Source organism: Heterodontus francisci, chromosome 7 (genome assembly GCF_036365525.1).
Source record: "Heterodontus francisci isolate sHetFra1 chromosome 7, sHetFra1.hap1, whole genome shotgun sequence".
NCBI classification, from domain to species: domain Eukaryota; kingdom Metazoa; phylum Chordata; class Chondrichthyes; order Heterodontiformes; family Heterodontidae; genus Heterodontus; species Heterodontus francisci.
Window position 1 is genome coordinate 82404813 of NC_090377.1, and position 12770 is coordinate 82417582.

Genomic DNA, 12770 nt, shown 5'->3' on the forward strand with positions numbered 1-12770 from the left:
TTGGCAACATTCTGCAATATCTTCTTCTGCTTATAGGTGTCCAACAGGCAAAGGTCATAGATCAGTGGCTGGTGTGAACCAAGCACTTCACAGTATCCTGCCTACCCACTCCTACAATGGCATAAACCAGTATGGATATACCCATGCCAAGGAGAGAGTCAGTGAAAAAGATTAATTTGAAAGGTACAGAGCCTGAACAAGGAGGAGCAAGCACAGGTTTAGTTACTGCAGAAGCAAACTGCTGTTCAGAATGTCAGCTCCTTCAGCTGAATTTGGACCTCACAGAGTCTGCCCATGTGTTCAGCTTGGTATGTCATCAGTTTTCTGAGTCATTTGAGAGTGTGAAAGCCTGTTTATGCAATTTGGGGACCTCTGAAGTGTCCGCAAAACTCTTCTGTGTATTGCTAAAGACTGTGGCCGCAAAAGTCGGCTCTGTAACACTGCTGGTGTCAACGCCATGAAAGCCTGAAACTGAAAAAGGTGTTGGTCAGAATGGTTTCGACCACTTCTTGTGATGCGCCCTGACTGTAAGGGTGCAAGTGCGGGTGTGTTGTGTGTGTGTCAGAAGCATTCAGAGTGGGTGGATTGTGATTTCAAACAGCCTCTAAAGCTGAAATAAAAACAAGAAATGCTGGAACCACTCAGAAGGTCTGGCAGCATCTGTGAAAAGAGAAGCAGAGTTAACGTTTCGGGTCAGTGACCCTTCTTCGGGACTGACAAATATTAGAAAAGTCACAGGTTATAAGCAAGTGAGGTGGGGGTGGGGCAAGAGATAACAAAGGAGGTCTAGATTGGACCAGGCCACATAGCTGACCAAAAAGTCACAGAGCAAAGGCAAACAATATGTTAATGGTGTGTTGAAAGACAAAGCATTAGTACAGATTAGGTGTTAATACACTGAATATTGAACAGCAGCAAGTGCAAACCTGAAAAAAAACAGTGGATAAGCAAACTGAACAAACTAAGATGAAATGAAATAAATGCAAAAAAAAAAGATGGTAAAAAATGTAAAAAAGAATGTAAAAAAAAAAGTAGAAAAAATAACTGAAAATGAAAGTAAAATGGGGGGCTGTCATGCTCTGAAATTATTGAACTCATTGTTCAGTCCGGCAGGCTGTAGTGTGCCTAATCGGTAAATGAGATGCTGTTCCTCGAGCTTGCGTTGATGTTCACTCTAAAGCTGATTTGGCAAATGACCTTCCATTTTGGACTGTGTGGGTCTTGTTAATGTCCTCTCTATCACTCCCAGCTGAGAGGGCCCCCGGTGCGCCCCCCCCTCACCACCACCAGTAGTGCTATTTAAAGGGCTAGCTATGCAACCTTGAGGTGAGATGTTTTTGAATTTGATTTGCTGGTGCAGTTTTAGTGAAAGTTCTATGTCGCGTGTTATTCGAGGGGGTTTGGCAAACTTTTTGGATCTACAAGGGAGTGGTGCTGGATTTTGACAAGGAGGTCAGCAGAGTTGGAGGGCCTATCAGGAGAAAGTCTGCTTCAGTAATGGGGGTTATAGTTGCAGTTCCTTTTGGGCTGTTGCAGCACAACATGGAGGTAGAACGCAGGCAGCAGGGAGGTAAAGCTGTGTGCAGATCTAGGAGGAGGACGGGTCTCAATAGAAGGTCCCACCCATCAAGGGTCTTTAGAAAGCACTTCTCTTACCTGCACCTCAGTCAGGAGCAGTGTCCGAGGTGCTTACATTTCACCAAGGTGGTGGTGACAGAACTGTGCCACCTCTACAACCTAACTTGCAGCCGCACAGCAGGGTGAGGATAGCGCTACCAGTGGCCGTCAAGATCAGTGTGGACCTAAATCTCTACGCCAGTGGATCTTTCCAGGCAGGAGCAGGTGACATTATCAACATTTCACAGTTTTCTGTCCATCACTGCATCAGGGGGGTGACAGAGGTCCTGTACTGAAGGAGAGGGGCCTTCATAGTCTTCTTACTTAACCAGTGAGAAGCAGGGGGAGTGAGCACGTGGCTTTGCCAGGCTAGGGGGATTCCCAAAAGTTCAGTTTGCAAACGACTGCACACATGTTCCACATGCCCCACATGCTCAAGGGACGATATACTGAAATCTCAAGGGTTACTGCTCCATTAAAGAGCAGTTTGTATGCGACCATGCCCAACAGATCCTGTTGGTGAATGCCTGGTATCCTGACAGCAGCCCCGATGCATTCATCTCATGCCAGTTTGCCATACCTGCCACATTTGACCCACTACAAGGAACCAGAGGCTGGGTGCTGGGTAAAACATAGGATACTGGCTCTACACCTAGCTGATCATTCCCCTCCATCACCCTACCACACGAGGACAGTGCACTTACAATGAGAGCCATGCAGCCACAAGGAACATTGTGGAGCAAACTGTTAGTGTTTTGAAGTAACAGTTCCACTGCCAGGACCACTCGGGAGGGGGGAGTCCTTCAATACCTGCTGGAACCTGCCCCAAATTTTGTGGTGGTCAGCTGTATCTTCCACAGCCTTACTATCATGAGGGTGCAGCCTTTGCCACCAGGCCTTTGGAGGCCACCTTGGGAGGAGGAGGAAGGAAGGAGGTGTCTGGGACCCCTTCTCTCCAGATGGGTTGGCCATGAGTGGCTACCCTGACCCCAGTCGCCCTGAGATCTTATGCCCACATCAAAGTTGACGCACACTTCCATACCTTTGACTCCATCTGTTACAGACCAATACAGCACCCTCTTGGGCCAATATCCTGAAATAAACGCCACCAACAATAATAAAATTCTATAGCAACTTTATCCAGCAATACTTCCAAAGGTACATACAACATTCATCCATTCACCCTTGTGCATTGAGGGTACTTCTGTCTGTCCTAGTGCCTGTATGCAGTGCAACCCCAGTGGCTAAAGCATGGCTGGTGGAAGGCTGCTGATTTTCACTGAGGGAGACTGCAGATGGCCTTGGGAGGATGACTTCGAGCAACTCTGGGTATTGTGGGCCCTGCTTTGGACTGCTCCACCTTGGCATGGGTGGCAGCAAACTGGGCTGGCTGACTGAAAGGCTGTTGCTTTTCTGGCAGAGTGACGGGGTAGGAGGACAGATGCTGTCATCCTGAGAGAGGACAGCAGTTTGGTGCTCCATGGCGCCATTGCCACTCCCCTGGGGCAGTGCCTCAGCTGTTCTAGTAATTTGTTGGTGAATAGATTTCTGGAGTGAGAGCATGCAAGCACCTTTGAACATCGCTGTCATCGTGGTTGTGGATACCAATCTTAATGTGCGTGGCCCCAAGTCGGGCTTGCATGGCAACAAGCATGGCCTGAGTCTTAGCTTCCACTGTAGCTCTGAGCTGTTGGATGGCTGCAGTGGAAGCTGAGACAGTGGACACCAGATGCTGCATTACGCCTTGGTCCACAAGTGCTGTCATAGAGTTAGCCACCACTTTCACACTAGAAATGATGCCCTGTGCCAAGTTGGAGTCGGAATCCTCCATGCTCCTTGACAGCGACTAGAGGCTTTGTGGCAGGCCTGCAAATGCACCAAGCTTTTCGATGTGCATGACCATGTTCTAATGTATACCGTCTCATCATAGTCCTCATCCGAGTGCTCTCCAGCAGACCTCATCTGCATCCTCACCCTCTGGTGAGCTGGCACACGAACTGTTCTTCTCCCCTAACCTGACTGCAGCCCATTCGTGCCTGGTGACTCACAAGATGCAGGTCCCAACTCTATACTACCCTCTAAGATATGTGCAGTGCTAGTATCTGAGCTGGTGGCTAAAAGTGTCAGATCAAGTGACGGTGCTTCTTCATCAGAGGTCTGATGTTGCTCTCGCCCTTCAGGATAAGGCTGCATTGGCTGGTCAAGTGACAGTTCTTGGATTTCTGAAAGCAGAAATGAAGAAATGGAGGGTTGTGGTAAGGGAAGGGGGTGGGATGGAAGGAAAATGGCCTATGGTCACACCATCCTGCTACTTGGCATGAAATGCAAACTACAGATGAGGGTGAAGTAGAATTTGAAAAGGATAATAAGTCAGGAACATGCTGTCATCCTGAATGTTCTTGGTGATGCCAGAGGCACCAGCCTCAGTTAGCCCTGTAATGTGGAGAACCGTCTCCTCCAACTGACTCAGGATGAAGTTGTGCCTGTCCCCTGCTGGTTCTCTGCTGCTTTCTCCTGTTATGTGTGATCTTGTCCTGCAAGAAGGAGGGAAGAAAGTCAGTGAGTATGTTGCAGTGTGTTTGGGTGATCGGCCCACAATAGCTGAAAAGCTGAAGGTATGTGGAAGCAGTATGATTTGTGTGTAATGCTGGCAGTATTTTTAAGGTTGAGCTAGAGTATCTGAATCTTAGACATGAGTCATGATTGCTGATGCGTGAGTGATGGAGGTGTAGTGCATTGAGCAGTGTGTGAGGTTGGTGTGCGGTGGTTATGATATAGAATTTGAAGATGCATGTGCCAATGTTGACCATCCATGTTAGATCATTGAACATTTTCTGACACTGCAGCCAGGTCCTCAGGGCTAGACTCTGAGAATTGACCTTCCTGGCTACGTGCTCCCATTCCCTTCTCAGGGCACGCCTTGGGGGCATCCTACCCCCTTGTGGGAACATGGTGTCTCTCCTCCTTTTGACCTCAATCACTAAGGCTTCGAGTTCTTTGGCCTCATTGTCTCAGGAGACAATGGGTAAGCGCTTAGAGGTGGTCAGTGGTTTGTGAAGCAGCGCCTGGAGTGGCTATAAAGGCCAATTCTAGAGTGACAGACTCTTCCACAGGCGCTGCAGATAAAATTGGTTGTTGGGGCTGTTACACAGTTGGCTCTCTCCTCCTGCTTCTGTCTTTTTTCCTGCCAACTGCTAAGTCTCTTCGACTCGCCCCTCTTTAGCCCCGCCTTTATGACTGTCCGCCAGCTCTGGCGATCACTGGCAACTGACTCCCACGACTTGTGGTCAATGTCACAGGATTTCATGTTGCATTTGCAGATGTCTTTAAAGTGGAGACATGGACGGCCGGTGGGTCTGAAACCAGTGACGAGCTCACTGTACAATGCGTCCTTGGGGATCCTACCATCTTCCATGTGGTTCACATGGCCAAGCCATCTCCAGCGCCGCTGGCTCAGTAGGGTGTATATGCTGGGGATGTTGGCCGCCTCGAAGATTTCTGCGTTGGAGATACGGTCCTGCCACCAGATGCCAAGGATTCTCCGGAGGCAGCGAAGATGGAATGAGTTGAGACGTCGCTCTTGGCTGACATACGTTGTCCAGGCCTCGCTGCCGTAGAGCAAGGTACTGAGAACACAGGCTTGATACACTCGGACTTTTGCGTTCCGTGTCAGTGCGCCATTTGCCCACACCCTCTTGGCCAGTCTGGACATAGCAGCGGACGCCTTTCCCTTGTTGATTTCTGCATCAAGAGACAGGTTACTGGTGATAGTTGAGTCTAGGTAGGTGAACTCTTGAACCACTTCCAGAGCGTGGTTACCGATATTGATGGAAGGAGCATTTCTGACATCCTGTCCCATGATGTTCATTTTCTTGAGGCTGATGGTTAGGCCAAATTCGTTGCAGGCAGCCGCAATCCTGTCGATGAGTCTCTGCAGACACTGTTCTGTGGGAGATGTTAAGCAAAGAGGAGTTCCCTGATGAGGACCTTCCGTACTTTGGTCTTCGCTCTAAGACAGGCAAGGTTGAACAACCTGCCATCTGATCTTGTGTGGAGGAAAATTCCTTCTTCTGAAGACTTGAACGCATGTGAGAGCAGCAGGGAGAAGAAGATCCCAAACAGTGTAGGTGCGAGAACACAGCCCTGTTTCACGCCACTCAGGATAGAAAAGGGGTCTGATGGGGTGCCGCTGTGATGAATTGTGCCTTTCATATTGTTATGGAATGAGGTGATGATACTTAGTAACTTTGGTGGACATCCGATCTTTGCTAGTAGGCTGAAGAGACCACATCTGCTGACAAGGTGTAAGGCTTTGGTGAGATCTATGAAAGCAATGTAGAGGGCATCTGTTGTTCGTGGCATTTCTCCTGTAGCTGGCGAAGGGAGAACAGCATGTCAATGCTGGATTTCTCTGCTCGAAAGCCACACTGTGCCTCAGGGTAGACATGCTCAGCCAGCTTCTGGAGTCTGTTTAAAATGACTCAAACGAAGACTTTCCCCGCTATGCCGAGCAGGGAGATTCCACGGTAGTTGTTGCAGTCACCGCGGTCCCCCTTGTTCTTATAAAGGGTGATGATATTGGCATCGCGCATGTCCTGTGGTACTGCTCACTCGTCCCAGCACAGGCAAAGCAGTTCATGGAGTGCTGACAGTATAGCAGGCTTGGCAGTCTTGATTATTTCAGGGGTAATGCCGTCCTTTCCAGGGGCTTTTCCACTGGCTAGAGAATCAATGGCATCACTGAGTTCCGATTTTGTTGGCTATACGTCCAGCTCATCCATGACTGGCAGAGACTGGGCTGTATTGAGGACGGTCTCAGTGACAACATTTTCCCTGCAGTACACTTCTAGGTAGTGCTCCACCCAGCGGTCCATTTGCTTGCGTTGGTCAGTGATCGTGTCCCCTGATTTAGACTTGAGGGGGGTGATCTTCTTGATGGTTGGCCCAAAAGCTCTCTTAATGCCATCATACATTCCTCTGATGTTTCCTGTGGCGGAAGCCAGCTGAATATGACTGCATAGGTGTTGCCAGTAGTCATTTGCACAGTATCTGGCTGTTCTTTGTGCAGCTCTTCTGGCTACTTTAAGTGCTCTGAATGTTAACTCGCTGGGGGCTTTCTTGTAGTTCAACAGTGCAATGCGCTTAGCGGCTATGATAAGTTCCAGCTCTTCAAAGTGAGATTGAAACCAGTCTGCATTCTGCTTCTCACGTTTGCCAAAGGTGGTCATTGTTGAGTTATGGATGGCATCTCTGATGTGGGCCCACTTGGTCTCTGCATCCCCTGCAGGAGTGTTTTGAAGGGCTTTTTCAAGTGAATTTAGAAACTTATGTAACCGCTGTGGATAAGAAATTCTGTTAGTGTTGATGCGCTGGCGGCCCTTCTGCTTGGAGTATTGTAGCTTCTCTGGTTTGAGTCTAACTTTGCTGCACACCAGGGAGTGGTTGGTGTTGCAGTCTGCACTGTGGAAGCTGTTTATAGAGGCTGTTTATAGATGATGAGGTCCAGCTGGTGCCAATGATGTGATCTTGGGTGCCTCCGTGAAACCTGGTGACAGGGTTTAGTATGAAAGAACAAGTTGGTGATGCAGAGGTTGTGATAGGTACACAACTCCAGCAGTCTCTGTCCATTCTCATTCATCCTTCCAATGACATTGCCCCCAAGGCAGGAGGGCCATGAGTCATGATTGACCCCAACCCTGGCGTTAAAGTCCCCCAAGCAGGAACAAATGTTCGCTATTAGGAATGCTACTAATGATATTATGGAGTTACTCATAGAACTGGTCTTTAACTTCAGGTGGGGAGCAGAGTTTGGAGCATAGATGCTGAGTAGGTGTACTGGACCAGAGGCTGCATCGCGTGCTGCATCTGAAAACCTGAGGGCCCTTTTCCTGGCCTGTTGCCATATTTGCTGCCCTGCAGTTTACCCCAAAGTCTTCCTGAAACTGTTCAAGCAGCTCCTGTAGTATGAGTGCAGTTTCCCTTTAAGAGGTGGCGGGGGAATTACCTTTAAGAGGGGCAGGCCAGCTGTGCGTTGTGCTAGCCATGCATGTACTTGGAACCCCTGCTAAGTGCACAGCCAGTCAGGTGCACATTACGCACTGGGCTACATGCTGCAATCGTGTAGATGAACAATTTGCATGTTGCCTGCTTCGACAGGAACGGATGTGGAGTAATTGCACATCGCGATCCCTGTGCTTAATATAGGGCCTAATCCAAGTTGTCCCTCTACATTATTACCAGTGTCAATCAGACTCTCAGATAGCTGCCACCAATTGGTTGCACATTTCGGGTCTACTTTAGATATTCGCTCGGCTTTAGCATTGCTTGTCACTCTTGTAAGTAGTTTGCATGTCTTTCATACAGGTCTGTGCACATACTGCCTAATCTATAATGCTGTCATCTTGGGACATAACAATCACACCTCCTTACTGTCTGAGTTGGGTATCAAGGAATAGAAATTTGCAAAGGCATATTTTCAGGCACATAACTGAATTGGGCCTCAGACCTCATTGTAACAATATGGGTGAGCTTTTAGTGCATATTCAACTCCAGAAGGAGCTTGCCCAGTGCCAGATGTTGAATTTTGGCCAGCTTCCACCTCAACAGCTGAGTCAGAACATCCAGAGGTTGTGAGTGCTGGAGTAAAGACGTAAGATGTACTTCCTTGACTGACTGTGCTCCGATTTCTGTCACTAAATAATTCCTGGACTGGGGCAATGTTGAAATTGTTATTTTCTCCTTCCCTGCCCCTGTGAGGTGAGCTCTTAATACAGGGTACAAATAGTGCCACACCTACAATATTAAAAATAAGTTGACACAGGAAAATGTCATGACATCAGAGCAGTGTTATATTGAGGCAATTCAGGTGGCATATCTGTCATGTAGGAAAGTCCAGTCATTGTAAATGAAAAGACTTCCAATAGCAACTCTGTAATTTGTCACTTGCTTTGCAGTAGATTAATTTCAAATGTTTTCTTTCCTTTCCTTTCCTTGAATCAGTCATGAACCTAACACAAGCCTGAATTAATATAGTATTGCTGAATTTTAAAAGATGTTAATTTGGAAAGCATGTTTACTAAAATTGTGGGGATTGTGTAACTAAGTCAGTAAAGTTAATCAATGTAATAAAAACAGAAACTGGTTCTGATGAAAGGTCACAGACCTGAAATGTTACCTCTGGCTGGGATTTCACGTTGGGCGGATGAGAGCCGGCCACTGACAGAAAAGTCGGTGGTGAACCCGCTTCTGCCTCATCTGGGGATCTGACCCGGATTTTACGAGTCCCCAGGCTTTAATTGTTCCAAGGTGGGACTTCCACCCACTTGAGGGAGGGAGTCCCACCTCATTGAGCTGCCGGCCAGTCAGCAGGAGCAGTGGCCACTGCTGGGACTGCAGAGGAAGACATGGAGCCGGGAGTTCAGGTACGTTTTGGTTGCCTCGGTGGGGGTAATCGGTCGGGCCTTGGTGAGACAAGGGTGGTTGTTTGGGGGGAAGGGGGTGGGGTGCGTGTTAGGTCTTGGGAGTGGTTGGGGTAGCGGGTCAGCCCTTCATTGGGCACCCTGTGCACCCCCACCACGAGACGATCAGAAGCCGTCTGCTTTTCCCAGGCGGCTTTTCCCGGCTCCAGGACGCCCGCTTGCCACGCGTAAAATCCGCGTGGAGGCGGGCAAAGGCCCTTAAGTGGCCATTAAGGGCCTTGATTGGCCTGGGGCGGGCGGGCTGTTTTTTGCCCCCCTCCCCACCCTAAGTAAAGGGGGGGGCGGAGGTGGGAGCGGGTCAGGAAAGCCTCCCGGAGCCTCCCACTCCATTTTACGCCACCCCCCATCACCATCTGGCTCGTTGGGGTGGCGTAAAATTCCGGCCTCTGTTTCTCTCTCCACAGATGCTGCCAGACCTGCTGAGTATTTCCAGCACTTTTTTTAATTTCAGATTTCCAGCATCCGCAGTATTTTGCTTTTATTTAAGTAAATCAGTGTACAGTTCTGACTTCACTTGTAATGCAGCTTTTGTGACCTCTTTATATTGATGCAATATTATACACTAATAGAGAAATAAATAATTCACAATTTTTTTGTAGGTATTCCTGAGGGAAATGGATGTGGGCGAGATTGTACAGAAGAGAAAGATAACCAGTGGCTTGGTGTTAGTTTGTCAAGACAGCCAAAGAAAGACGGTTACATATTGGTATATGCACAATCTTCAAAATGCACGGTTGGCAAATTTATTAGAATACCAGATTAATTATAATGTGTTTTACATGAAAATGTTTCACGTCTTTTTAAAGGCCTGTGCACATCGGTGGAAAAATATATACTACATGAAGGATGATAAACGACCACTTGGGTTGTGTTTTAAAATTCCAACTGACTTGAAGCCTTCTCAAGATTTCCCACTGATACCATGTTTTAAAGGTAAGAACATAATCAAAAATTATTTTCAACAGATTATTTGGCATAAATCACTCTCTTAGAAATCAAGCCATTTCATGATGGGTCAATGTTGTCTTCTATCATTTGGTAAACAACCATTACAGGAACTTCATAGGTAATTTTCTTTCAATTACTTCAGTTGCCATGATATTGTTTATCTAATGAAGACTTGACTAAAGTAAATGGATGGGTACTAATTCAGTATTGCTAGGTATATAAAGTTTGGAAGGGAGAGCAAAAATGAATTGGTGAAGGATAACATTGCTGGCAAGAAGTAGTCAGAAAGTATGGAGAATATTTAATTTAAGAGACCTGAGTTGTTTTGGGTTGACAGAAGAGATCTATTGCAGGGCTTGTGGTTGTGAAGGTTACCATAGTATATAGCTTATACACAACTGGATCCTTGCGAGTCACCTCTGGTGGCTGTCACATCAATTCGTTTTCAGTCCACTGATGCACAAAATGAATGACTGAATCCTTGTTTGCCAGGGCAAATTCTTTTACCATTCTCTCCATGGATGGGAAATAACAGCTTGAGGGCACAGCAGAAACAGGCTTTTCAAAAGTGCAGAACCTCATTGATGATATACAAATGACTCCTAAAAACAACCCCATGTCAACCCGTGATGCAGATGGAGTTGCTATTGGCTCTGTGTGGCAGGTTTTTAAATTCTTGTTGCATTCCTGCACAAATATCAGAGCAACACCTCCACTACGAAGTCAATAAAAAAGAATGAAACAGGATGGACCACCCGGCATCGACCTAGGTACCGGAAACGACAATGGCAAACCCAGCCCTGTCGACCCTACAAAGTCCTCCTTACTAACATCTGGGGGCTTATGCCAAAGTTGGGAGAGCTGTCCCACAGACTAATCAAGCAACAGCCTGACATAGTCATACTCATAGAATCATACCTTACAGACAATGTCCCAGATACTGCCATCACCATCCTTGGGTATGTCCTGTCCCACTGGCAGGACAGATCCAGTAGAGGTGGCGGTACAGTGGTATACAGTCAGGAGAGAGTTGCCCTGGGAGTTCTCAACATCGACTTCGGATCCCATGAGGTCTCAAGGCATCAGGTCAAACATGGGCAAGGAAACCTGCTGTTTACCACCCTCCCTCAGCTAATGAATCAATACTCCTCCATGTTGAACACCACTTGCAGGAAGCACTGAGGGTGGCAAGGGCACAAAATGTACTCTGGGTGGGGGACTTCAATGACCATCACCAAGAGTGGCTCGGTAGCACCACTACTGACCGAGCTGGCCAAGTCCTAAAGGACATACCTGCCAGACTGGGTATGTGGCAGGTGGTGAGGGAACCAACAAGAGGGAAAACATACTTGACCTCGTCCTCACCAATCTGCCTGCCGCAGATGTATCTGTCCATGACCACCGCACAGTCCTTGTGGAGACGAAGACCCGCCTTCACACTGAGGATACCCTCCGTCGTGTTGTGTGGCACTACCACCATGCTAAATGGGATAGATTTCAAACAGATCTAGCAATGCAAAACTGGGCATCCATGAGGCACTGTGGACCATCATCAGCAGCAGAATTGTACTCAACCACAATCTGTAACCTCATGGCCTGCCATATCCCCCACTCTACCTTTACCGTCAAGTCAGGAGACTAACCCTGGTTCAATGAAGAGTGCAGGAGGGCATGCCAGGAACAGCACCAGGAATACCTCAAAATGAGGTGTCAACCTGGTGAAGCTACAACCCAGGACTACTTGCGTGCCAAACTGCATAAGCAGCATGCGACAGACAGAGCTAAGCAATCCCATGACCAATGGATCAGATCTAAGCTCTGCAGTCCTGCCACATCCAGCCATGAATGGTGGTGGACAATTAAACAACTAACTGGAGGAGATGGCTCCACAAATATCCCCATCCTCAATGATGGGGGAGCCCAGAACATCAGTGCGAAAGATAAGGCTGAAGCATTTGCAACAATCTTCAGCCAGAAGTGCCGAGTTGATGATCCATCTCGGCCTCCTCCAGAAGTCCCCAGCATGAGAGATGCCAGACTTCAGCCACTTCAATTCACTCTGCGTGATATCAAGAAACAACTGAAGGCACTGGATACTGCAAAGGCTATGGGTCCTGACAATATTCCAGCAATAGTACTGAACACCTGAGCTCCAGAACTTGCCGCGCCCCTAGCCAAGCTGTTCCAGTGCAGCTACAACACTGGCATCTACTTGGCAACGTGGAAAATTGCCCAGGTATATCCTGTACACAAAAGGCAGGACAAGTCCAACCCAGCCAATTACCGCCCCATCAGTCTACTCTCAATCATCAGAAAAATGATGGAAGGTGTCATCAACAGTGCCATCGAGTGGCACTTGCTTAGCAATAACCTGCTCAGTGATGCTCAGTTTGGGTTCCGCCAGGCCCACTCAGCTCCTGACCTGATTACAGCCTTGGTTCAAACATGGACAAAAGAGCTGAAGTCAAGAGGTGAGGTGAGAGTGACTGCCCTTGACATCAAAGCAGCATTTGACCGAGTATTACATCAAGGAGCCCTAGCAAAACTGGAGTCAGTGGGAATCAGGGGGAAAACTCTCCACTGGTTGGAGTCATACCTAGCTCAAACGAAGATGGTTGTGGTTGTTGGAGGTCGATCATCTGAGCTCCAGGACATCACTGCAGGAGTTCTTCAGAGTCCGTGTACAAAAGCAGCAAGACCTGGACAATATCCAGGCTTGGGCTGATA

General features: G+C 47.9%; 1 protein-coding gene across 5 annotated transcripts in view; it reads left to right on the top strand.

Moving 5' to 3' along the window:
- The window catches only part of itga4 (integrin alpha 4), a 325335-nt gene that overhangs the window by 154436 nt on the left and 158129 nt on the right, over positions 1–12770 (top strand). For all 5 annotated transcript variants that reach the window (XM_068035544.1, XM_068035543.1, XM_068035545.1 and 2 more), the window contains exons 3-4: positions 9695–9801; positions 9902–10028. In XM_068035544.1, the coding sequence (XP_067891645.1) occupies positions 9695–9801; positions 9902–10028 (234 nt within the window). The remainder of the gene's footprint in view (positions 1–9694; positions 9802–9901; positions 10029–12770) is intronic.